Consider the following 26,479-nt stretch of genomic DNA (forward strand, 5'->3'; position numbering starts at 1 on the left):
TGGTATCTGAGCTGTATGCAGAATGAAAAAATATACAGACATACTTGACATTTTACAAGGATGTCAAAGAAATCTTCATCAGCCTCTTTGTTGTCATTAGTCATCAGGTGGCTAAGTACCGACTGGCTGTTTTGTGTTAGACGAAGCCCTGGCAAATTACTGAAACTAGCCCTCTGGTCATCCAGACGGCGACTCTGTGAGCTGGCAAGAAGATCTAAAAACTCATCCGTGTTGGGGGATACCACAGGAACAGATGGTGCTAAGAACAGAAGAAGAAAGTCAAAGATTAAAAAAAACAAAAAACAAAAAAACCTAGGCACATTTATTATATACCTAGATCTTTTCGGCCTTGCCAGTCCCAAGACCTGCCCTGCCCTCCTGCTATAGCGCTGACACTGATGGGCTTTGGCTAGATGGGTGTGGTTTTTATTGGCTGGAGGGAAGAATGAGCCCCAGAGTACTTCAGATGACCCACTTGGAGGTTATTCAGATTTGACTATATTTCTCTATTTAATGCTCACTCAAAATGTAACTATAAGATATGTGACTAGATTTCAGAAATTGAACAAATGTTTTTCTTACATAATTTCTCAGACCAGGTTGTGTAGGACAGTGTTTTTTATTCCAAGCCCTGGATACAAATCATTTAGTAAACTAACAGTTAAGTGCTGCTGGCAAGTCTTGGTCTATGGCACAAGAAGTCTTTTGGTAGCTGAAATAGAAAAATATAAGTAACCTATTTTAGTCCTTTCTAACTCAGCCAGGCCTTAGCCTCAGCCTTAGCCATAGGTTTCTCTTCAGTCTGTCTTCGTTTTTCTTTTTTAATCCAGATATGAAGCATTGACATTTTATATATAATCATAAGGTATGTATAACTACCTTTCTTCCTCATTTTTATTTTTAAAAGTTATATTTAGGCTGGGCACAGTAGCTCATGCCTGGAATACCAGCACTTTGGGAGGCTAAGGCAGGAGGATCACTTGAGGCCAGGAGCTCGAGACCAGCCTGGACAACACAGCAAGACCTCATCTCCACAAAAAATAAAAATAATTAGCCAGGCATGGTGGTGTGTGCCTGTAGTCCCAGTTACTTGGGAGGCTGAGGTAGGAGGATCACTTGAGCCCAAGAGTAGAGGACAAGGCTGCACTGACTATGATCATGGCCTGGCACTCCAGCTTGGCTAACAGCAAGATCTCGTCTCAAATAAATTAATAAAATCAGATTTTATTTTTATATATTTTTTAGACATAGGGTCTAACTATGTTGCCCACGCTGGAGTGCAGTGGCTATTCACAAACGCGATCATTGCACACTATAGTCTCAAACTCCTGACCTCAAGCAACCCTCCCACTTCAGCCTCCCAAGTAGCTGAGATTACAGGCGTGCACCACCACACCTGGCTCACAGTCACATTTTCCACAACAGATTTTTCAAAGAAAACTAGGGAGGTAGTATAATATAGTTAGTAGAAAGCACATTGGACTAAAAACACAGATATACGTAAGGGAACTGAAAAAACCTTGTTTGAACTGTATAAATACCAGCATTTCAGATATACCTGAATTCAGGCTCATTTATTATATCTCTTATGATGGGAATTCAATTCTCAGAAATAAGCCACAAGAATATCAAAGAGAACTATTAAAATCGGGGGAGAAACAGAGATGACTTACTTTTTAGCATCATTTTGGGGGGAGTGGAAGAAGGTGTTGTTGAAGCTGTATGGCAGTTCTTTTCTTGTAAGCAACATCTCTGATCATCCATCCTATTGCTTTGAAATCGGCTTAATAAGTCAAAGAACCCTTCATCTCCAATAGTATCTGCACTGATTTTCTAAAATATTGAGAGGAAGTCTAGTTTATTTGAATATTCCAGTATTATCTTTAGATCATCAATGAACATCATGATGCATTCAAATGCAAAAGGTAAAGGATAAGGATTAAAAATTGACATTTTGAAAAAGAATACAAGATGGCAAATATTGGTAATAAAATGTTATTTTAATCCAACAAAAAGCACTTCGTTTTTAATTCCTGTATTTCTAAGGCTAAAGAAACAGACTTAACAGAACCACTACAGATACTGAATTATGCAAACACTGGTGATACAGGCCTGTACTTCAGGCTCTACATTCAGTTCTAAACATTCTGCAGTGGAATTTAGGTACACTTATCTCTTTGTAAGAGCTAAGAAAGAAAACAAGTGTATTTTCCTACCATAGTGATTTCTAAGGTCTTTTTATTATACTTAGATTTGAAGATCCTGAAAAAATACAAACTTCAAAAAAATATTTGTGAGGAGAGCAAGAACTATATTTATACTTCATTTGGAAGGCTTCAAACCTGAAATGATGAATGTAATGTTTAATACAAGTAATTATTTTAATTTTTTCATAATGATGTATTATAATAGAGGCACATATACAAAAATGTTACGGGCCTGAGGAGGAGAGAGGAACTAATTTTTAGGAGAAATAGGGAAAATTTCATAGCATGTATTCGTGTTGGCTCCTTAAGAATGAATAGGCATTTGGAGGTGAGAGATGTTTCATACTGGTTAATATGCAATCCAAAAAGTTTTTAGTATTCAATTGATGATGAACTGAAGGGCAGGGTTAGCTATAGAGGAGGGAAGAGGCCTTTGTATGCAATACTAACAAATGTAGACTTTATCCTATGTGAAATAAGATGAACACTGGCAATAGTCAATTTTAAGCAGTTTTGTTTAGAGATAATAAATGAAGGCAGGGAGATCAGTTCAGGTACCTATTGAAGCCTAGGTAAGAGAGTAAGTACTAGGCTAAGACATGGTAGAAGATTTTTTTTTTTTTTTTTTTTTTTTTTTTTTTTTTTTTTTTTGAGGAGTCTCGCTCTGTCATCCAGGCTGAAGTGCAGTGGTATGATCTTGACTCACTGCAACCTCTGCCTCCCAGGTTCAAGCAATTCTCCTGCCTCAGCCTCCTGAGTAGCGTGCCACCACACCTGGCTAATTTTTGTATTTTTTGTACAGTCAGGGTTTCGCCGTGTTGGCCAAGCTGGTCTCAAACTCCTGACCTCAGGTGACCTGCCTGCTTTGGCCTCCCAAAGTGCTGAGGTAGCAGATATTTTTTGAAAGGGGTGAGGGTGAGAGCAGATCTGAGGGACACAGTGGATTTGATGTGGTTAGTGAAAGAGGGAATCTTGCATGACATTGGGGTTCCTGGCTTAGGGACAGAGTAAATGGTATCCCTTTAACTGGGATAAGGAAAACAGGAGTGATTGAGAGAAGTTTTTAACATACTAAATTTGAGATTTGGGAATGATACATACATAAGCTACAGTCAAATGTGTTAATTACCAACAAAAGACTTTTTCCTAGGGGCAAAAAAGCCTAGAATTCAAAACTCTGAATGTGAAAACACATATGGCTCCTAAAGTATGGGCATTTTCAGTTGAGCTAAGTGAGCTTAGTTAAGACCCCAAACCTTGAACAAAGGCATGGCTTCCTTGAATTCCAGTCCTGCTCTAGACCTACAAAAATATCCCTGAATTTCTATATACCCCGTAATTTTTCCTTTTATTAGTCATAGCTACCCCAGAAAAGCTATGTAAGAAACCACTGATAAAAATCGAGGCATTCTATAACAATACCACAGACTGGGGGGAAAGAAATCGAGACAAAAGACACTACACAAAGGTGTAGGTATAAATGAAATGCTGACAAAAGAAATCTCTAATTTAAAAAAAAAAAAGGCTTTTTTTTTTTGCAAAGGCTCTCATTGCTGGAAAAATGGATTTTATTTACTTACTCTTTTTAAGACAGAGTCTCACTCTGTCACTCAGGCTGGAGTACAGTGGCGCGATCTCGGCTCGCTGCAACCTCCACCTCCCAGGTTGAAGCAATTCTCCTGCCTCAGCCTCCCGAGTAGCTGGAATTACAGGCATGTGCCAACACGCCCAGCTAATTTTTGTATTTTTAGTAGATACGGGGTTTCGCCATGTTGGCCAGGTTGGTCTTGAACTCCTGACTTCAAGTGATCCGCCTGCCTTGGCCTCCCAAAGTGCTGGGATTACAGGTATGAGCCACTGCGCCCAGCCAATTTTATTTTATTTTTTTTGAGATGGGGTCTCACTCTGTCACCCAGGTTGGAGTGCAGTGGCGCAATCTTAGCTCACTGCAACCTCTGCCTCCCAGGCTCAAGCAGTCCTCCCACCCCAGTCTCCTGAGTAGCTGGGACCACAGGTGTGTGCCACCACACCCAGGTTATTTTTTGTATTTTTGGTAGAGACGGGGTTTTACCACATTGGCTAGGCTGATTTCAAACTCCTAAATTCAGGAGATCTACCCACCTTTGCCTCCCAAAGTGCTGGGATTACAGGCATGAGCCACTGCACCCGGCAGATAAATGGATTTGATAATATGAAGTACCTTCTTTGTAATTTACTTTGATCCTTTTACCAGATTATAGGGTAGCTGGATTTGAGATTTCCCTGATACTGATTATCAGTAAACCCAAGGTATTTTTATTTCTAAATGAATTAAATAAACTGATTGTTATGATCATTTTTCTCTTTTTTTTGAGACAGGGTCTTGCTCTGTTGCCCAGGCTGGAGTGTAGTGGCATGATCTCAGCTCACTGCAACCTCCACCTCCTAGGCTCTGGGACCATAGGCATATACCACCATAACTGGCTAACTTTTTATTTTTTGGTAGAGACAGAATTTCACCATGTTGCCCAGGCTCATTTTTCATCAAAAGTTTGTAATTCTATCATTGTAGTTTCAATAATGTGATTAATACAAGTAGATGCTAACAGACACTTTTCATTCTAAATTAATGTTTAGAAATCCTTGAGCATCTGAATTTAATTTGTTCTGCCTTCTGAGCTGAGTAGAGGGTGGTTTTACTGGGAGACAATGCAGTGAAATAACTGGTAGTATTTTTGCAAACAATAGTGACTCAAATAAATAATTATTGGCCAGGCGCAGTGCCTCACACCTGTAATCCCAGCACTTTGGGAGGCCAAGGCAGGCAAATCATTTGAGTTCAGGAGTTTGACACCAGCCTGGCCAACGTGGTGAAACCCTGTCTCTACTGAAAATACAAAAATTAGCCGGGCATGGTGGTGTGCACCTGTAATCGCAGCTACTCGGGAGGCTGAGGCAGGAGAATCGCTTGAACCCGGGAGGCAGAGGTCACAGTGAGCTGAGATTGCGCCACTGAACTCCAGCCTGCGTGACAGAGCAAGATTCCATCTCGAGAAAAAAAAAAAGAAAAAGAAATAATTACTGTCCAATACAAGGAAGCAACTTATCTACTAAGACAGTAATTACCATTTCTAATTTTGAAGAAGATAGAAAAGATAGGGAAATATGAATACAAAGATATTTTATATTAAATGTCTAATTTAAATTACTAAAAATTCAGCATGAATACAAGAAAACCCAAATGTCGGTACTCAAAACACAATACTCAAAAACTTAGTTTAAACGTACCCTCTGAGAATTTGGAATTCGGTGGTCAATAGAATTACTGGCATCTTGGAGAACTTTAGTGGAGGAATTCGTTTTGTATTTTTTCCCCTTCAGTCTGTTGACAAAGAGTAGCTTTGCAGAAGGTTTGGCAATAAGAGGTTCTTGCTTAGCAAGAATTTCACTGTTCCAGTTCTGTACCTACAAAATTATAAATGGAAGGCAGGTGAATAAACACCCCCAAATCCCCAGCTCTCTTCTGGTTTCCCATAATATTAACCTGACGTACTCACTTATTTACTATTGGGGGAGAGAGGAAGAATTTTAGATCTCTTTTAAAATATCCTTTTTAGTATATTGCACTATTTTCAAGACTTGTACCAAATGCATACTGTGGATTCTCATTATCAAAACATTAAAATGCTGGTTTTTAAGAACCTACGAATAAGAAAGCAAGGTTTACCAAAACTCTATAAAAATAAAATATGAATGGTCAGAGAAGGAGCCAAAGTTTTACTCTAGACGTGAGTTACTTAAAAATCTGTTACAACTGGAATTTTTGGATGTATGTAGAATTTTTAAACATAAAAATTAATATATAAAACATAGCAGTAATTTTAAAAAATAAAACGGTACTGTTTTTACTAATACCATACTAAATTCTCAATAGGCAAAACCAGTTTATAAAGGTCTAGATCTGGTTTAAATACATGACAGCCTACAAATAACAAAATAACATTTATTGAGTACACTGGAAAAATATGCACTATATACAATAGCTCTGACATTTGCAGCTTTAACATTCAGTCTTAAATGTTTACAAGTAAGTCTAAAGGTTCATGCTATGTAATAATTTTAGTGACACTTTTTTTATAGGTAAAATTACAGTCAAATGCACAGATTTTAAGTCTATGATTGGAAGCCATATAAACCCTACTCCAATCAATACAAAGAACATTTCCACCAATCCAGAAAAGTGCCCCATGAGACACAAATCGAAATAAATGTATAGGGGAGTGAGACATGTAGCTGGGGATGGCGGCTCACACTTGTAATCCCAGCTACTCAGGAGGCTGAGGCACGAGGATTGCTTGAGCCCAGGAATTTGAGGATTGCTTGAGCCTGGACAACATAGTGAGAACTCATATATATATATATATATAGAGAGAGAGAGAGAGAGAGAGAGAGAGAGAGAGAGAGAGTGTGTGTGTGTGTGTATACATTTGTTGCTTTTTTAAAATTTTTTTGAGATGGAGTCTCACTCTGTTGCCAGGCTGGAGTGCAGTGGCACGATCTCAGCTCACTGCAACCTCTGCCTCCCAGGTTCAAATGATTCTCCTGCCTCAGCCTCCTGAGTAGCTGAGACTACAGGTGCCCACCACCATGCCCGGCTAATTTTTTGTATTTTTAGTAGAGACGGGGTTTCACCATGTTGGCCAGGATGGTCTCGATCTCTTGACCTCGTGATCCACCCGCCTCGGCCTCCCAAAGTGCTGAGATTACAGGCGTGAGCCACTGCGCCCCGCCTTGTTGCTGTTTTTAAAACATGTAGCTAGTAAGTGAACCAAGCCATCAATTCCTTTTCACATACAGGTTATAAGGGGAAATTATTTACTACAGTGGATTTCGTGGTCTATTGTTTAGAGAAAAGGAAAATGGTCCTTGATGTGAGAACATAAAACTGCACCCAAAACCCAAGAAGAAAAATTAAAAATGTTCCTTATATATTTATTTGAACTTCTCAACAATACTGAAAACAAGAATACAGGGCGAAGCAATGTCTTAAAAACTGTGAAGAAAAATTATTTCTAACCAAGAATTCTAAAGTCAGCAAAATTATCAAATGTGAGGTTAGTAAAGACATTTTCACATATCCAAGTTCAGGCATCCAAGTCTCAAAAGTTCCCTCCCACTGCACACTCTCCCAGGAAGCCTCTTAACCTAGAAGTCTCCCTTTTTCCTTATGTATGCTTCTTTACTATGTTGAGAATAATGAAATAATGAATTCTTTGACAGCTTTATTATGAGGAAAAGAAACCAATAAAAAGAACTAATTACACTTAAACATATTTTACATTAAGGATAGAATTTTATCACTTGGCTCTTGGAGAATTACAAGGTTGAATCTGGTCAGCTTCTTACATGACACTGTTAGTACCACTACATAGGTAGGCAGAAGATAGCAAATTAATTTTGCTACTTATTAGTATGTTCCTAAAAGAAGAAAGTAGACAAAAATGGCCTTTTTAAAAGCTTTTAAAAATAATTTGTGGATTTAACAAATTTATATTTCAACCACTCACAGAGAAGAGCTGGACATTTTGGGAAAATCACAAAGTCCTTTAAAAATTACTAGAGTTTCCAAATAACTCTGTGAATGGCTGGAATAAAAATATCTTGGATATGATTCTCACAATTAGATTTTGGTTTTTTGAAGACTATTCACACATAAACTATCACTATTGAAAAATCATATGTTATTGTTATAATGATAGGGCAGAAGAATATTTAATGACATGGAAAGATGTTCCTTTTTCTTTTTTTTTTTCAGAGACAGGGTCTCACTCTGTCACCCAGGCTGGAGTGCAGTGCCACAATCATGGCTTATTGCAACCTCTGCATCCCAGGCTCAAACGATACTCCTGCCTCAGCCTCCCAGGTAGCTGGGACTACAGGCATGGCATGTGACACCAGGCCCAGCTAATTTTTCTATCTTTTTTTTTTTTTTTTTTTGTATAGACAGGTTTTCGCCATGTTGCCCAGGCTGGTCTCAAACTCTGGGGTTCAAGTGATCTGCCTGCCTCAGCCTCCCAAAGTGCTGGGATTACAGGCATGAGCCACTGTGTCCAGCTGGAAAGATGTTCTTGATAGATTACCACATATTAGAAAATAGTGTCTATAATATCCATATGAAAATGCCAGATGAATAGATGCCAAAATAACTGCAGTTACCATCAGGAGGCAGAATTACTGATTATCTTGATTTCTGTGTTCAAATTTTCTAAAATTGCTGTAATGAAGGTATTTTATAAAAAGTATTTTAAAAAATATATCACAGTGGCTAAATAAAATAAATAAGTAAAATAAAGAAATAAAGGCCAGGAGTGGTGGCTCACGCCTGTAATCCCAGCACTTTGGGAGGCAGAGGTGGGCAGAACACGAGGTCAGGAGATCGAGACCATCCTGGCCAACATGGTGAAACCCTGTCTTTACTAAAAATACAAACATTAGCTGGGTGTGGTGGTGCCCGCCTGCAGTCCCAGCTACCTGGGAGGCTGAGGCAGGAGAATCGCATAAACCTGGGAGGCGGAGGTTGTAGTGAGCTGAGATTGCGCCACTGCACTCCAGCCTGGCCAAAGAGCAAGACTCCGTCTCAAAAAAAAAAAAAAAAGAAATAAAAATATGCGTAAAATAATGAGAACCTATTTTTTTTTTTTTTGAGACAAGTCTCGCTCTGTTGCCAGGCTGGAGTGCAGTGGTGTGATCTCAGCTCACTGCAACCTCCGCCTCCCAGGTTCAAGCAATTCTCCTGCCTCAGCCTCCCGAGTAGCTGGGACTACAGGCGGACACCACCACACCCAGCTAATGTTTGTATTTTTAGTAAAGACAGGGTTTCACCATATTGGCCAGGATGTGATCTCCTGACCTCGTGATCCACCCACCTCGGCCTCCCAAAGTGCTGGGATTACAGGCGTGAGCCACCGCGCCCAGCCGAGAGCCTATTTTGACAATGTAATATTCAGTTCAAAGGAAATGGAAAAAAGTAGCCTTGATGTGTTCTTCAATAACCTGTTTCTAATTATGAAGTCCCTTCCCTTTTACTATGCACCCCTCTCCCGCAAGAAAAAGCATAGGGAAGATGTATCTTCAATACAAAGTACTTGTTAAAAAAAAATGCTTTTCAAAAATGCAGCTAGAAAAACAACTCTCCTCTTGATCATAAATTTCATTTATCTTGGCAATAATGTTGCTATGTAGTTGGGAAAAAAAGCTTGTCCTTTTGATCTTCCTGATCTTCTATTAATTAAAAGTAACACATTTGCATAGTAAATGATTCAAACAGTTCAAACTGGTATATAAAGTATTTCTAGCCTAACCCAGACACTCAGTCCTCTTCCCAGAAGAAATCATTGTTAGCCCGTTTCTTATATCTTATTCCAGAAATGTTTTAGGAATCTACAAGGGAAATATATGCATGTATTTTTCTTAAACAGATGGCAGCATACGGTACTCATTCTTTTTGCACTATACTTTTTCTGATTTTTTTTTACAGGCAAATTTTAAAGCGATACCTATATAGGGCAAGCCTTATTTAAATTATTTCATTAAATTAAAAATTACTAAAACATTTTATAATAGTTCATGAAATTTAAAACATAAAACCTGCTACCCACCTTTTCTGGTGTTAACTTCATAAGTTCCATATTTTCCATACTATGCCGGCGTCCCAACTTGGGGCGTACACCTTTGTTTAAAAAAAATTAATTCAAATAAACCAGGGAGCCCTTAAGAGTACAAGTTCAGCATCATTACATTATTCAGTTCTAAAATCTGATACACAAACCCATATGAAACGAGAAAACCTGTACAAACATGTATTCTTCCAAGAATAATAATTTTCTATACCAGCTACACAAAAATAGAATATACATTCCCCTCTAAAATGCTTTGATGTAAGGAAGTTACATTTTGGTTGGAAACTAACACTGGTTACTACATTACCCCTTAATTTGAAAAAGGCATTTTATAACAACTGGTTTCATACTATCCACACAGTTTCAAAAATAACAAACTGTAGAGCAGTTTATTCCTTATAACAGAAGGAAAAGGCTGTAGGCCTTCAATTGCGTGAAAAGAATCAAAATAGCATCCCCACTACTATGCTGTTACTCTTTTCTAGGTTACCCCTTTCTATTTTAAGATCTCATTACATGACAGACTTACGGCCAGTCAGAAAAGAAGTAAACAAGGCCTTAAACTTTTTTCAATAAAGTTATTAAATACAGAGAATTTCCATATCCATTCAATGTTTTAAAATATTAGGCAATATTTTAAAAGGCATAAGAAATACCTAATACCCAGCTTAAAAAAAGAAACATTACAAACACATTAAACTCCCCTTGTATAACTCCCCTCATAATTTCCCTTGTCTTCCCTGCGCTTTTATGCATTTTCATTACAAATGTATGTATTTCTTAGCAATACAGCATGTGCTATATTGCTTTTGAAACTATATTGGTTTTGAAGCTATATTGGTTTTGAAACATTTATAAATGGTATCATACTGTATGTATTCTGCAACCATCTTTGAGAAACCTTATGTTTGTGAGATTCATCCAAGTTGCCATGTATACCTTAATTCATTTTCATTGCTGTTTTTGGCAAAGGCTTTTTTATAATAACTGGTTTATACTATCCACACAGTCTCAAAAATAACAGACTATAGAGTGGACTAGGAAATCATCCATTTTATTAGTGACAGATATTTGGGTTGCTTCCAATTTTTTGCTATGATAAGCACACTACAGATATTCTTGGAAACGTCTCTCAGTGTACATGAACAAGCATTTCTTCTAGTTTGGTGGATATCAGCAGTATATAACTGGGAGCACAACAGGAGTGAAACAGCTGGATCATCCAGTTGGCGCATCTTTAACTACACCAGAATGTTGCTGGATTGTACTTCAGGGTATACCAATTTCTATCCCATCAATATCACACAAGAGTTTCCATTACCCTGCATCATTTTAATACTGGTAGTAATTTTTGTTTACCTCATAAGTTTCTAACAGTACTCCACTGTGATTTTTGCTGATGAGATGAAGTTAAATATCTTCTCATATATTTATGGGCTATTTGTGTACTGTTCATCACTTTTGCCCCCCGCCCCGTGTCCCCCCCACCCTTTTTTTTTTTTTAAGTAGAGACAGGGTTTCACCATGTTGGCCAGGCTGGTCTCGAACTCCTGACCTCAAGTGATCTGCCCACCTCAACTCCCAAAGTGTTGGGATTACTTGCGTGAGCCACCATGCCTGGCCGGCCCCTGATCTCTTTTTTTGAGAAGAGGTCTTGCTCTGTTGCCCAGGCTGGAGTGCAGTGGCGCAATCACAGCTCACTGCAGCTTAGGTGACCTCTTGGGCTCAAGCGATCCTCCCACTTCAGCCTACCAAGTAGCTGGGGCTATAGGCATGCAACACCATGTCCAATTTTTTTTTTTTTTTAATACAGACAGGGGTCCTATGTTGCCCAGGCTGGTCTTGACTGCTGGATGCAAGCGATCCTCCTGCCTCAACCTCCCAAAGTGCTGGGATTACAGGTGTGAGCCACTGCACCTCTCCTGCATCATCACTATTACTGCTCTAAATCTGTCTTTCACATTGAAATCCTTAATCCATCAATAATTCATTTTTATGTGAGATTATTTTCCATATATGTGAGGAATATAGGCTCTCTACTCGATTCCACTGGTCTATTTGTCTTTATGCCAACAGCACACTGTCTTATTACTTATATCTGTAAAGAAAGCACTTTTCATATTCTTAGGAATGTTTTGGTATTTCTCAGAACTTTTTTGTTTCATATAAACTAATGAATAACTTCATGAAGTTCCACAAAATAATTGTGATGTGTTTGGCAGTGCACTTAATTTTTATCAATTTGAGAAGAACTGAAATCTTTTATAAAATTTTGTCAGCCGGGCATGGTGGTGCATGCCTGTAATCCCAGCACTTTGGGAGACTGAGGTGGGCAGATCCCTTGAACTCATAAGTTCGAGACTAGCCTGGGCAACATGGCAAAACCCCATCTCTGCAAAAAAATATAAAAATCAGCCAGACATGGTGGCATGTGCCTTATAGTCCCAGCTACTCAGGAGGCTGAGGTGGGCAGATTGCTTGAGCCTGGGAGGTAGAGGCTGCAGTAAGCTGAGATGACTCCACTGCAGTCCCGCCTGGTGACAGAGTAAGAGCCTGTCTTTAAAAAAAAAAAAAAAAAAAAAAAATTGTCTTCCCACTTGAGTATGGTTTATCACCCATCAATTACTAAGAGATATGTATTAAAATTTCCCATTATGATTGTAGATTTTCCTATTTCTTTGGTCAATTTTGCTTTATGTACGTTGAGGCCTTGTTATAAACGCCTATTAAGCCCAGACACATTTAATGCATTCATCTTCCTGGTGAATTGAACTGTTAATCACCGGTAAGTACCACCGTAAAGTGACCTTCTTCATTTACTTTGGTTTTTGTTTGTTTGCTTGTGTTTTTGTTTTTTTGAGATGGAGTTTCGCTGTGTTGCCCAGGCTAGAGTGCAGTGGCGTGATCTCGGCTCACTGCAACCTCCACCTCCTGGGTTCAAGACATTCTTCCGCCTCAGCCTCCTGAGTAGATGGGATTACAGGGCCCTGCACCACTCCCAGCTAATGTCTGTATTTTTAGTAGAGACGGGGTCTCACCATGTTGGCCAGGCTGATCTTGAACTTCTGATCTCAAGTGATCCACCAGCCTCGGCATCCCAAAGTGCTGGGATTACAGGCGTGACCTACCACACTCAGCCGACCTTCATTTCTAGTAAGACCCTTTGCCTTAAAGTACATTTTATCTATTAACATAGCTATACTGACTGTCTTTTGGTTAGTTTTTGCATGATGAATCTTCTATTCTTTTACTTTCAGGTTTATTATATCCTTATATTAGATATTTCTCTTGCAAGTAGTGTGTAGTTGGATTTTATTCTTTCTCCAATCTGCTACTGTGTCTTATAAATGGAATATTTTCATTTAATAGTTCTAATGAAATAGAACTATTTCATTAGTTCTATATGAAATAGATTTAATAGATTTGGATATTTGGGTGATTTTCTCTTTACTATGTTCATTAGTGAATTACATTAATTGATTTTCTAATGTTGAATCCACTTGATTTTTTTTTTTTTTTGAGACGGAGTCTCTCTCTGTCGCCCAGGCTGGAGTGCAGTGGTGCTATCTCGGCTCACTGCAACCTCTGCCTCCTAGGTTCAAGTGATTCTCCTGCCTCAGCCTCCTGAGTAGCTGGGATTACAGGCACACACCACCACCCCTGGCTAATTTTTGTATTTTTGGTAGAGACGGGGTTTCACCACGTTGGTCAGGCTGGTCTCGAACTCCTGACCTCATGATCCGCCCGCCTCAGCCTCCCAAAGTGCTGGGATTACAGGGGTGAGCCACTGCGCCCGGCTCCCCATTTGTTTTAAAATACATTGCTGGATTTGCTTTGCTAATATTTTGTAAAGATTTTTATATCTTATGTTCACAAGTAAGGCTGGCCGGTAATTTACTTTTCTTGTATTGTTCTTGTCTAGTTTGGATATCAAGGTTATGGTTCTCAGAAAGATTGATAAAAGTATGTCCACTTATTCAGTTGCCTATAAAATTTTTGTGTAAGGTATTATAATTAGTTTTCTTAAGTGGCTGGTTTACCTCACTTGTACAATCATCTGGGCCAGGTATTTTCCTAGTGGGAAGATTTTAAATTACTGCTCGAATTTCTTTATAATTTTAGCCATTAGCATGCCATTCACATTACATTTTACCATTGGAACAGTTTTGGTAACTTGTTTTTCCAGAAATTGCCCATTTCTCCTAGATTTTCAAATATTTTGTCATAACGTTATTCAGAATCTCTTTTTAATCTCTGCATATTTATTATGCCCTCTTGCTGTAGACTTAGTCAAAATTAAACTAAATTTGGAACCAAATTTTGACTTAAACTCTGTTTTAATTTTATTAAATTCTGCTTTTTAATTTTTGCCTTCTTTCAGTGTTTTTTTTTTTTTTACTTTTTAAGCTAGATGGTATTTAGCTTTCAGCCTTTTTCCTTTTTTTTTTTTTGGAGACGGCGTCTTGCTCTGTCGCCAGGCTGGAGTGCAGTGGTGTGATCTTGGCTCACTGCAGCCTCCGCCTCCTGGGTTTAAGCAATTCTCCCGTGTCAGTCTCCTGAGTAACTGGGACTACAGGTGCATGCCACCACGCCCAGCTAATTTTTGTATTTTTAGTAGAGACAGGGTTTCACCATGTTGGCCAGGATGGTCTTGATCTCTTGACCTTGTGATCCACTCGCCTGGGCCTCCCAAAGTGCTGGGATTACAGGCGTGAGCCACCGCGCCTGGCCAGCTTTTTCCTTTTTAAATACAACATAAATTTTGCTCTAAGTACCAATGTAAGTCACATGCCACAAAATTGAAACAATATTTTTATAATTCAGTCCTAAGTTACTTTCTAACTTTAAGATTTCTTTTTCAACCTGTAAGTTACTGAGAAATGTGTTGTTTTCAGATTAATGTTTTATATATTATCTTATTAATTTCTAAATTAAATGCACCGTGCTCAGAGCATGTGTGATACAGATGTGATACAAATCCTTTTAAATTTGTTGAGATTTGCTTTATTGTCAGTTTTCTGTAAATGTTTCATGAATACTTAAAAATAATGGAAATTGACCAGTTAGGTCAATATATTTCCATTAAAGCAGTGGTTTTCACTTTTAAGGTGTGACCCCATATTAAAAAATACACATATATACCTAGAACATACACAAACATACAACAAAATCTTCACACAACAGTTTTATATACATACATACACATACGTGTGTAGTTTTTTGGTTTTTCTCTATTGCCCAGGCTGGAGTGCAACGGCATGATCATGGCTTACTGCAGCTTCGACTTCCTGGGCTCAAGCGATCCTCCCACCTCAGCTTCCCGAGTAGCTGGGATCACAGGCTCATGCCACCATGCACGGATAATTAAAGAATTTTTTGGAGAGATGGCGGTCTCCCTGTGTGCCCAGGTCGGTCTAAACTCCTGGGCTTAAGTGATCCTCCCACCTCAGCTTCCCGAGTAGCTGGGATGACAGGTTCATGCCACCATGCATGGATAATTAAAAAAATTTTTGGAGAGATGGCGGTCTCCCTGTGTGCCCAAGTCGGTCTAAACTCCTGGGCTCAAGTGATCCTCCCAAGAGCTGGGATTACAGGCATGAGCCACTGCCCCGGCGTGTGTGTGTGTGTGTGTGTGTGTGTGTGTGTGTGTGTGTGTGTGTGTGTGTGTTTTGAGACGGAGTCTCGCTGTCGGCTGTGTGTGTGTGTGTGCGCGCGCGTGTGTTTTGAGACGGAGTCTCTGTCGGCTGGAGTGCAGTAGCGCGATCTCGGCTCACTGCAAGCTCCGCCCCCCAGGTTCACGCCATTCTTCTGCCTCAGCCTCCCGAGTAGCTGGGACTACAGGCGCCCGCCACCACGCCCGGCTAATTTTTTGTATTTTTTTTAGTAGAGATGGGGTTTCACCGTGTTAGCCAGGATGGTCTCGATCTCCTGACCTCGTGATCCACCCGCCTCGGCTTCCCAAAGTGCTGGGATTACAGGTGTGAGCCACCGCGCCTGGCCTCCTGTGTTTTTTTTGTTTGTTTTTGTTTTTTGAGACAGAGTCTCGCTCTGTTGCCCAGGCTGGAGTGCAGTGGAGCAATCTCGGCTCACTGCAAGCTCCGCCTCCCAGGTTCACGCCATTCTCCTGCCTCAGCCTCCCGAGTAGCTGCGACTACAGGCGCCTGCCACCACGCCTGGCTAATTTTTTGTATTTTTAGTGGAGACGGGGTTTCACCACGTTAGCCAGGATGGTCTCGATCTCCTGACCTCATGATCCGCTCGCCTTGGCCTCCCAAAGTGCTGGAATTACAGGCGTGAGCCATGGCGCGCGGCCCCTGTATGTGTATTTTTAATGCTAACTGCAACTCATAAGACTCATTTTATAACTCATGAATGGGTCAGACACATAGTTTGCAAAATATTGCATTAGATGAAGCCTATTAATTGTGTTGGTCAAATCTCAACTTTATTACTGATGTCTTGACTCCTGACTGATTTTTATCAATTATTGAGGTGTGTTAACATCACATTAAGACATAACTATCACATAAGACGGATTCTGGAGCCAGAGTGACTAAGCTTAACTCCCATCTCTACCACTTACTACACAGGTAACCCTGGGAAATTTACCTAACCTCTCTTGCCTCCATTTCCCCACCTGTAAATTAAGGATAACAGAAACTTAACTACTAGAATTGTTACAATTAAATGAGTTAAAACATGTAAAGCACTTAAATCAGTGCCTGGCATATCATAAGCACTCAATAAATGTTAGCTTTTTTTTTCAGTCTACCTAACATTTTTGTTATTCTCTTGTTTTCATTTCCTTGTTACTTCTGTAAACGTTCAACCACAGTCATTTTATTTTCTATATCTGATAATTCTAACATCTGAAGATCTTGATGACCTAATTTTGTTATTTTTTTCCTTACTATCTTGGCTTGTTTCTTTACATATTTGGTAATTTTTTTGTTGTGAGACCCTTATGACCTGGAATCAAGGATGCCTTTCCCCCAGAAACTATTTGGTCTTACTTCTGCTAAGTCTCTAGGAACACCTCTAACCCAAAAGTGCTTTAATGGATTAGGGTTTCTTAGACTGTGCAGATGGTATAAATCAAATTCCAAACCAGTATGTAGGGAGGCTTATGAATTCATGAATTAAGATTTTTAGCGAAGGCTCCTTTTTTCTACCTTGAGCCAACACCAGAAATAGACAAGCTTTCTTACAAATCCTTTCTCCTCACACTGGGGAGATGGCAATGAACAAAAGAGACCAAAAAACACCTGTCCTCATACAGCCAGAGTGAGCAAGAGGTGGAGTGGCAGGAAAAGAGGCTGAAGAGATAGGCAGGTTCAGATTACATAGGGCCTTTCAACCATGGTGAGGACTGAGGATTCCGTTCTAGGTGTGATGGGAACTAACTGGAGGGTTTTGAACAGAGGAACGACGTATATTCTAAAGGAGCACTCTGAGGCCAGGCATGATGGTTCATGCCTGTAATCCCAGCACTTTGAAAGGCTGAGGTGGCAGGATCACTTCAGCCTAGGAGGTCGTGCCTATAGTTCCGTCACTGCACTCCAGCCTGGGCGACAGAGCGAGATTCCATCTCAAAACCCTCCTCCCAGGTTCAAGCGATTCTCCTGCCTCAGCCTCCTGAGTAGCTGGGACTACACGTCTGTGCCCCTGTGCCTGGCTAATTTTTGTATTTTTAGTAGAGATGGGGTTTTGCCATGTTGGCCAGGCTGGTCTCGAACTCCTGACCTCAGGTGATCCACCTGCCTCAGCCTCCTGAAGTGTTGGGGATTACAAGCGTGAGCCACTGTGCCTGGCCAAAATATTTTTTTAATTTAAAAAAAAAAAAAGCACTCTGGCTCCTGTGTGGAAAAGTAAGTGTGAGAGATGCAGAATCGAAGTAAGAGAAATCATTGGTAGGCTAGGACTCTGCTGGGAGCTGTCGGTAGCTTATACTAAGATTGTTGCAGAGTACACTGTAGGAGAGATTAGGGATATATTTTGAAGGCAGGTTTCTGATAGGTTTGATGTAGAAGTGAGTGAAAGAAAGGGAACAAGGCCAGCTACTTGAGAAGCTGAGGTGGGAAGATCTCTTGAGGACAAGAGTTCGAGACCAGCTCGGGCAACAGAGTGAGATCCTGTCTTTAAAAAAAAATTAAAAAAAAAATAAAAGTAGAAAGGGAACAAGTATGACCCCTAGTTTTTTGGCCTGATTAGTTGAGTGAATGGTGATACTATTTCCTGAGATAGGGTGGGGTACAGGAAGAACATGTTTAGGAGAAAACATTATGGACATGCTAAGTTTTAGATGCCAATTAGATATGGCATGACAATGGAAAATTTTAAACAAATGAGTCTCAAACTCATGAGAGAAATTTTGGCTGGAAATATAAATCTGAAAATAATCAGTATATAGACAGTATAAAAGCCAAGTAACTGGATGAGATTATCTAGAGCTGTGCTGTCCAATAGCCAGTAGCCACATGCGGCTCTCTACATTTTAATTAACCAAAGTTAAGTAATATTAAAAATTCACTCCCTCTTGTAGTAGCCACATTTCTAGTGATCAACAGCCACATGTAGCTAGTGGCTTTTACATTGGATGGCAGATGTAAAACGTTTTTATCATCACAGAAAAGTTCTATTGGAAGCACTGACTTAAAGCACAGAATAGAAGGAAAAAGGATAAAATCAGTAAGAAGGAGAGAGAGATGGAAAATAGGGAGGGAAAGAAGGTAGGAAGAAGAGGTCCAAGAACTGAACCCTGAGCACTACAAACGTAGAGGAAAGATGAAGAAGAGGAGAGAAGAGAATAAAGACGAGAGTGGCAAACCAGAAAAATAGAGTAATCCTGGAGGCCGAATGAAGAAAGTTTTCTCAGAAGGGAATGATTGGCTATAGGAAATATTGCTGAGAAAAATCAAGTAAGCTGACATGTGAAAACTGAATGATATATTTGGTAAAATGGAGGTCTCAGAGACATGGTGAGGGCAAAGCCCAACGGGAATGGGTTGAAGAGAGAAAGGGAGGCAAGGAAGTAAAGACAATGAATATTAGTGTCTTTTCAGGTTTTGTTATAAGAGCGAACAAAGGAACAGGTCTACAGCTAGAAGGGTCTATGAAGACAAGCGACTGTTTGTTTTTGCTTTTTAAAGATGAGAGCTCTTAACGGCATAACCTATTTGAAAGTTCAACACAGAAAAACGTCTTAGCCCATCATTCAACCACAAAGCACGCAGTCACAAATTATTATACGGTTCACACTTCAGAACTTTTCACTAAATGTTCTTTGAAAATCTAAATCAGATGACTAGCCACTAATTTATTTTCCTGAGTTTAAAGAAAAAAATTGGAAAAAGTAAAGGTAGATTTATCACTGACTTTAAAATTCAAAATATTTGTCAGTAGTTTTTTTAGACTGAGAATTTCTCAAGCTTAGGAAAATGATCTCATACAGAATCACATACTGATGAAATTTAAAAATGTGATCCTAATCTTATCCCTTTTATTTCTTTAAAAGTAGATTTTCTTTCACTCAAAAAGAGACATTATAGCAAGTTTCCTCGCTATAGAAATGTCAAACAAATCGGCACCTAAGGAAGGTGTCCTAAAAATAGGTTTTGCCACCAAAAAAAAAGAAAGAAAAATAAAGAGAGTTATCTTAGATTTTCTGAATTTAAAAAAGTCCTAAGAAAATTCACCTTGGAAAGGAAATGGGGGAAAAAGAACTAAACAGAAAACAGATACGTAAAACGATATGAGATAAAAAGGATAAACAATAACATTTTAAAATTTTGGCACCTTCACATTTACAAATTTTTGAATGAGCTTAGAGATAGAGAATTTAAATGTATTTTTACAAAAGAAAAGAACAATACCATCACCATTCCTAAGTTCACGGTAAAAACTATAAAATATTGCTTTACATTTATAAATTATATATTATATATAAAATATATAATTGTAATATATATTTACAAACAGAGCTGTGTACAGCAAAAAAGTGTAATAAGTTGAACTTCCCATGTTGTATATTCTCTCTGAATATGCCAAATTTGTGATAAATAACTTTAATCTAAATATTGAGGATAAAAAAATTGGGTTTTAAAAGTCCTATTACTTACCATTCAAACTGCTATCAATTTCAGTATTTTCAGACATTATGGAGTTATTTGTGCTGTAGCTCAGACCAAGAACCATTTGAAGGTCTGAGAGATTAAGTCGTGCCGTTAGTTCACCACTTTTATCCCCAACCTACAACACAAACATTTATATTTTAGAGTAGTATTTAAAGAGAAAGAATGGTGAAGATTATTTGTAAATGTAGTGAACCTAAAACTAGAAGAAGATATAGAGAAATGAAAATAGTTATATTAGAATTATGAGACTATGAATGAATGAAAATTTTTTTCCATTAATAGTTGTCTTAAAGAATATAGAAAGAAAAAGCAAGCTTCTAAAGTATCACAATAGGACAGCTAATTGTATTCTTTTAATTCTTTAGTTCTCTAAACATTAGATTGCTCTTGTTCTCTGGAATCATACTAAGTAATAATGTAGATTATCCTGGACACATTAACTTGGTATATGAATAAAATTTTCTTAGAATATTTTATTCCCATAGTATAATAATAATGTTTATTAAGCCAGCACCAGACATTTTGCTAGGCACTTTTAATATACATTAGCTCTAATCGTTATAACACTTTGCAAGGTAGATATTATTATTCCCATTATGCAGATGAGAGAAACTGAGGCTCAGAAAAAGTTTCCAAGCTCAAATAGCCAGTAAGTGGCAGAACTACAACAGGAAGCAGTCCTTAATTCTAAGAACCATGCTTTTCCTTCAATACCATGCTACTTCTCCATGTAGAGATGCGGGTAGAGTAGGGGCATATTTTAGTACTCTCCTTCCACTTCCCCATGCCCGGCCTTACTTTCCTGTCTTCCTACATCAAAGCCAATACAAACATAACTGTGATCTGTACCTCAAAATGCTTTCTGGGGTTCTTATGCCAAGAGAATGATATATAATCAAATTTATTATTCAGCCACATGATCAATCTAGAGAAATAGGGTTCCCTCCCCCAACCTCTAATTTGTAAATTACAATAGCACAGACAGCATTTTTTTTAGTTTCATACCTCTCTTGAAATTTCCAAGTGCTTTTCAGCAAAATGCATTGCTTGATCATGATTTCCTAGTGCTGTGTATGCATTTCCTAAGCTCCAACATGCTCTTCCTTCACCAATTCTAAAACGTTATTCAAAGCGAACATGCAGTTATTTGAAAAGAGGTCCTATGTATAGAATAAAAGCTATCTAGCAGGAACTAAAGGGATAAAGAATGCTTTGGACTGATTTGGTCTTTCATATAAAGAACATACTATCATGATATTATAGACATACTAGAATACCCAGATTAAAAAAAAGAATACCCACATAATACTAAACTCACAGTCAAGTATTACAACATAGAAAACATTCTTTTAAAATACGAAATACATTATAAAGTAATAAATCTCAAGGATAGGTATTCTGGTCCACTACCCCATTTTCCTTCTATAACAGCCCTACCAGGTAATTATTCAGTGTGTGTTTGAGCAGCAGGGAGAGAGAACTCACTACCTCTTGAGGTAGCATACTTCATTTTGAACATCTGCATCGAAAAGTTCTCTCTCATACTGAGGTAAAAACAAAATCGATCTTCTAAAGCAAACATCACAGACTAAATGCTGGAAAATAATGTTTTTTAATACAGTAAAACAAAAAAACTGAATTAGCCACTAACATTTAAAAATCAGATTTCATATAAAACTCAGCACTTCCAGCTTCTCTTTAAAAAACAGGAAGATGTGGACATAATGGATTTTCATTCCTGGCTGGCAACAATTAGTTGGAGTTGGGTAGCAGTTGCCCCCTTCACACTGGACATTATCTCTAAGTTCACCACAATTCCCACACTTATGTAGTTAGGAAAACTTTTTTTTTTTTTTTTTTTGAGATGCAGTCTCGCTCTGTCGCCAGGCTGGAGCGCAGTGGCATGATCTCAGCTCACTGCAACCTCCACCTCCTGGGTTCAAGCGATTCTCCTGCCTCAGCCTCCTGAGTAGCTGGGATTACAAGCGTGCGCCACCACACCCGGCTAATTTTTGTATTTTTAGTAGATACGGGGTTTCACCAGGAAGACTTCTGAAGAGGTAATTGAGTTTGGGACCTAGTCATTGATCTTGGGTCAAGGGCATATGGGACCAGACTAATCCTCTATCACAGACTAGCCCTTCATACAATGATATACAGAGGATATCACTGAAAGAAAATTCCTTAAAAGGGATTTTAAGGAAAACAAAGGAAAAGAAACAAAGGAAAAATTCTAGGGATTCAATAATGCATCTATATTTTACCTTAGTTATGGTAAAAAGACATAAAACATACCTATCATTCAGCTCTTGAGCAATTGCTAAGTGCTTCAGATGATAATCAATGGCCTTTTCATAGTCTTGAAGTAAAGTATATGTATTTCCAAGACTGTAACAAGACTGTGCTTCTACAGCTCGGTCTTTAAGCTGTCGAGCCAACAGTAGTGTCTTCCTACAAGAAGAAATTAATTCTTATATAATGATCATTCTCAGTTTGGGCTTTAAGAATCACAAAACAAAACTCTCATTTTTCCTCTCTGCTGCTTTCTGCTGCCTTTAAATCTCTGAGAGCCTAATATTCATATCCTGTACTTTCTCCATTACTTTTAGACAAAATGAAAAGACGTTTTTGAAACACAGAAGATTCAAGACTTTTAGAATAAATTTGAGAATCCTAACAATTCATCAAAGTAAAGGAGTATTGAAACATGAAATCAAGAGGTTCTAGAGATTAACATAATATCTTTAACATTTAAAAAAACTTTCCCTTTCGTATTGGCAATAGCTAAAAGAGGCTTTTTTCCACATGACATCTGTTTTCAATCATACCGTCACCTTTGCATTGTCAAAATTTAAAATATTTAGGTAAAATTCTTATGTGTAGGCTATTAGTCACCACTTAGGTAAAATTCTTATGTATCGGGCATTAGTCACCAACTCATGAAAAATACTGAATACTACATCCAAACATTACCCAAATTCTACCTGTGGTATTGCCAGTGAGAAGCTAGCGTAGCAGTTAAGAGCATAGATCTTGGAGCTAGACTGGGTTTAAATCCCAACTTTGCCAATTACTAAGCTAAGGGCAAAGTCACTCAATCTCTCTGTATACCAGTCTCTTCTTATATAAAATGGGGGAAATATCTTGAAGGATTTTTGTGAGGATTAAATTAATATGTATAAAGTGCTTAGAATAGCATCTTGTGCATAGTAGATGCTGTATAAATGTTAATGTGTTATTATCAGTGCTTAAACCTATAGATGCTTTTGGATTCAGTAATTTAAATGACTCTCCCATCATTTCTGTCAAATAGTATAATTACTTCATATCACTTATAACTATATGACAAATTACTATGCGGTAACGTGATAGCTTTTTTTAAGCAAACAAATCTAAAATTACATATTTAATGATGATACCTTCAAATCTGTCACCTTGGGAGGCTACCTACTTATTCTAATGTTGCCTGTCTTTTCAAATATTTTTGAAAGACTTTTGGAATTGCTTCCAGATCCTGTGGCATAATGCTTTCTGGCATACCATTATTCTTTGATGGTACAGTTGATTTGTAAATGATCAGAAATCTTTCTGGAACCAAATTCAATTACTAACATAGGTTTACCAAACTACTGCTTTGTATCCGGAAGGATATGGATCTACATTGTTAGCCTTCTTGTTTGGCCCTGATAACAATTCCAGGCTGGGTGTGGTGGTTCACGCCTGTAATCCCAGCACTTTGGGAGGCCGAGGTGGGCGGATCACTTGAGCTCAGGAGTCCCAGACTAGCCTGGCCAACATGGCGAAACCCCGTCTCTACTAAAAATACAAAAATTAGCTGGGCGTGGTGGCAGACACCTGTAATCCCAGCTGCTCAGAAGCTGAGGCAGGAGAATCGCTTGAACCTGGGAGGCCGAGGTTGCAGTGCACCAAGATTGTGCCATTGCACTCCAGCCTGGGTGACAAGAGCAAAACTCCGTCTTTATTTAAAAAAAAAAAAAAAAAAAAAAAAAAAATCTAAAGAAGAGTTCTAAAAATATTTCTAACCAACGACTTGGAATATATATAAAGTTCTGAGTTCTAGCCTGCTTATTGGGAGGAAAAAAAGTAAGTTTCATTACTTTATATTCATGCTTCTTTAGTCAAATAGCCACTATCCATTTTATAATAGAACCTTTCAGTATTTAACACAGATACACCATTTAATAATTAAGACTTCTCTATATCCCTTGGCTTTAAATATAGGAAATTTTTATATTTAAAATCAAAATATATACTCCTTCACATAGTACACAGTGATATATTTTATTTGGGAGGCTATTTCATATTTAACTAACCTAACCAACAAATATTAACCATTAGTTGATGTTTAAAGCAAAGTGGAATGCTATTTAATTTTTTTAGATAGGCCTAAAACAATTTTACCTTTTTTATGAAGATGACAAATTATCCAGAACTGTCTCATATTGGATTCTTTAACAAAATACAAATCAATCACTGTGTCTTCAGTTTAGTCAAACTGCCTTCTACCCAAAATCTGTAAGAGGCTTCAATCCCCACTAACTAAGGAAAACTCAATCTAGAAAGCACAGATCAGGCAACTTGAAGCTGTCTAAACTTTCTATCATCTATGTCTCAAATCTACTGATAAGAGAGATCCTGCCACAGAAGAAGCTGGGATTGTAAATGCTTCAGGTAAGTGAATGGGGGACTCAGCTTACAGTGACAGTCAAATATGGGCAGAAAGAGGGTAAAGGGAGAACTGCTCAATAAGAGGGTGGGAAGGTAGAGAAAAACATTCAGTGATCACTGGTATAGACTATAAATATTTTTGTTACAAGGCTTTCTTTTGGCCTCTCTTCTAACCCATAACTGAGTGAAATAAAGCATATACACAATATACACCACATATGCTAAACAGGTTTAAAAGATATTAAAGGTTGAAAACTTCATTTAAAAACAATTACTTTTAAAGATAAAAACCAATATTATAAAGGGGTCATACTGCTGCTATTAAATCTTATGTACAATAATATTTATTGAGCACTGTGTACCAGGTACTGTGTTTAGTATATTATTTCATTCAATCCTCACAGCATTCCCCAAAATGAAGTATTGATATATTCTGTTACAGATAAGGAAATTGAGGCTTAGATGCCAAAAGTTCTGCTGCAATCAGATTTTAAACCTAAAGCCTATGAATTAATGGGACTGAGTATTCATTTTACATTTATCTACAGAAATATTAGACTAACTTGTAGTATTCCGAGGCAGTTTCAAATTCACCAAGAAATATATATGCATTTCCAAGGTTGCTATATGCTCTTCTTTCAGCTGCTTTATCTCCAAATTCTTTTGCAATAAGGAGACGCTGAAACAAACAATTTTAATTAGATGTAGATAAAATAAAACTGAAGAATGATCTAATCACTGTTCAGAACTTTGATGGAGGAAATGATCTGGCTCCAAGGCTTTCCACTGTACCTGCTCATGAGCTATAACTGCATCCCTGAAGTTGCCAAGGAGGTAATGTGTGTTTCCAAGATTTCCAAAGGCACGTCCTTGTGCCGCTCGGTCACCCAAAGCAGTCACTAATGATAGGTTTTCCCTAAGGGATCGCAAAAAGTGATGAAAAAATAAGTTTGCAAAACAATTTTATGTATGTGATTTACATATCTAATTCTTTTTATCAGAAAAAAATGTAGGGAAGCTTACAGCCATAATGTGCAACATTTTAAGGATGACATCTATGATGAAGAGCAATTATAGGAAATAGCTGGGAACACTTTATTAAACTATTCAGATAGGTTTCTGCCCAGGGTCAAGCACAGAGTTAATCTTGGAACCCCTATAGTTAAGTAGTTCTATGAAATTCTATTGGTAAAAGACTAAATTACTCTAAATAACAGACCAACCATTGACATTTCTTGTTTTTGCCACTAAGTGGCACTGGTCTGCAATTTAAATGAAAGCTGCAGATTACTACTAATATAACACTGTAACATTTAAGCAACTGAACTGATGATTTTGCTAGTTCATAACTTTAAAATCTTTGCCAAACTTAAAAACTTACTACTGAATAAAGAACGTATAGCAGATCCACGGCTTAGATGGGCCTACATGACTGCCCATATCAGCCCCTACTCACTCATAAAAATCCACGGCTGCCTGCAGAGCATCTCTCACTTCTTCTGGAAATTCTCCTACATCCTGGGGACCAGGGCAACCAAAACTTTTCCCTTTGGCATGATACACATTCCCAAGATTGTAAAGTGCTCTTGCTTCTCCCACCTAAATGAAGACATCAGCAAAGTTTACATTTTGAAAACAGAGGTCAGGTTTATCATATATATTTGTAATATCCTTAGTATTATGGACAAGGAAAAAAAATTTTTATATTGGCTCTCCATACAGAACCAATCAAATAATTACTTATGAAAGAAAGACCTCTTACTATTTCCTTCTTTTTCTCCATTAAATTTTT

At 38.1% G+C, this 26,479-nt stretch overlaps 1 protein-coding gene across 11 annotated transcripts in view; it reads right to left on the reverse strand.

Moving 5' to 3' along the window:
• Window positions 1–26,479, reverse strand: part of GPSM2 (G protein signaling modulator 2) — a 56,956-nt gene that overhangs the window by 8,945 nt on the left and 21,532 nt on the right. For all 11 annotated transcript variants that reach the window (XM_034932572.3, XM_063606647.1, XM_055115185.2 and 8 more), the window contains 10 exons: window positions 26,144–26,286; window positions 25,480–25,603; window positions 25,251–25,366; window positions 22,294–22,449; window positions 21,004–21,112; window positions 19,984–20,113; window positions 9,845–9,915; window positions 5,475–5,651; window positions 1,674–1,833; window positions 45–259 (listed from right to left, as the gene is read on the reverse strand). In XM_034932572.3, the coding sequence (XP_034788463.1) occupies window positions 45–259; window positions 1,674–1,833; window positions 5,475–5,651; window positions 9,845–9,915; window positions 19,984–20,113; window positions 21,004–21,112; window positions 22,294–22,449; window positions 25,251–25,366; window positions 25,480–25,603; window positions 26,144–26,286 (1,401 nt within the window). The remainder of the gene's footprint in view (window positions 1–44; window positions 260–1,673; window positions 1,834–5,474; window positions 5,652–9,844; window positions 9,916–19,983; window positions 20,114–21,003; window positions 21,113–22,293; window positions 22,450–25,250; window positions 25,367–25,479; window positions 25,604–26,143; window positions 26,287–26,479) is intronic.

The sequence above is a fragment of the Pan paniscus genome, chromosome 1 (assembly GCF_029289425.2).
Source record: "Pan paniscus chromosome 1, NHGRI_mPanPan1-v2.0_pri, whole genome shotgun sequence".
Classification (NCBI taxonomy): Eukaryota; Metazoa; Chordata; class Mammalia; order Primates; family Hominidae; genus Pan; species Pan paniscus.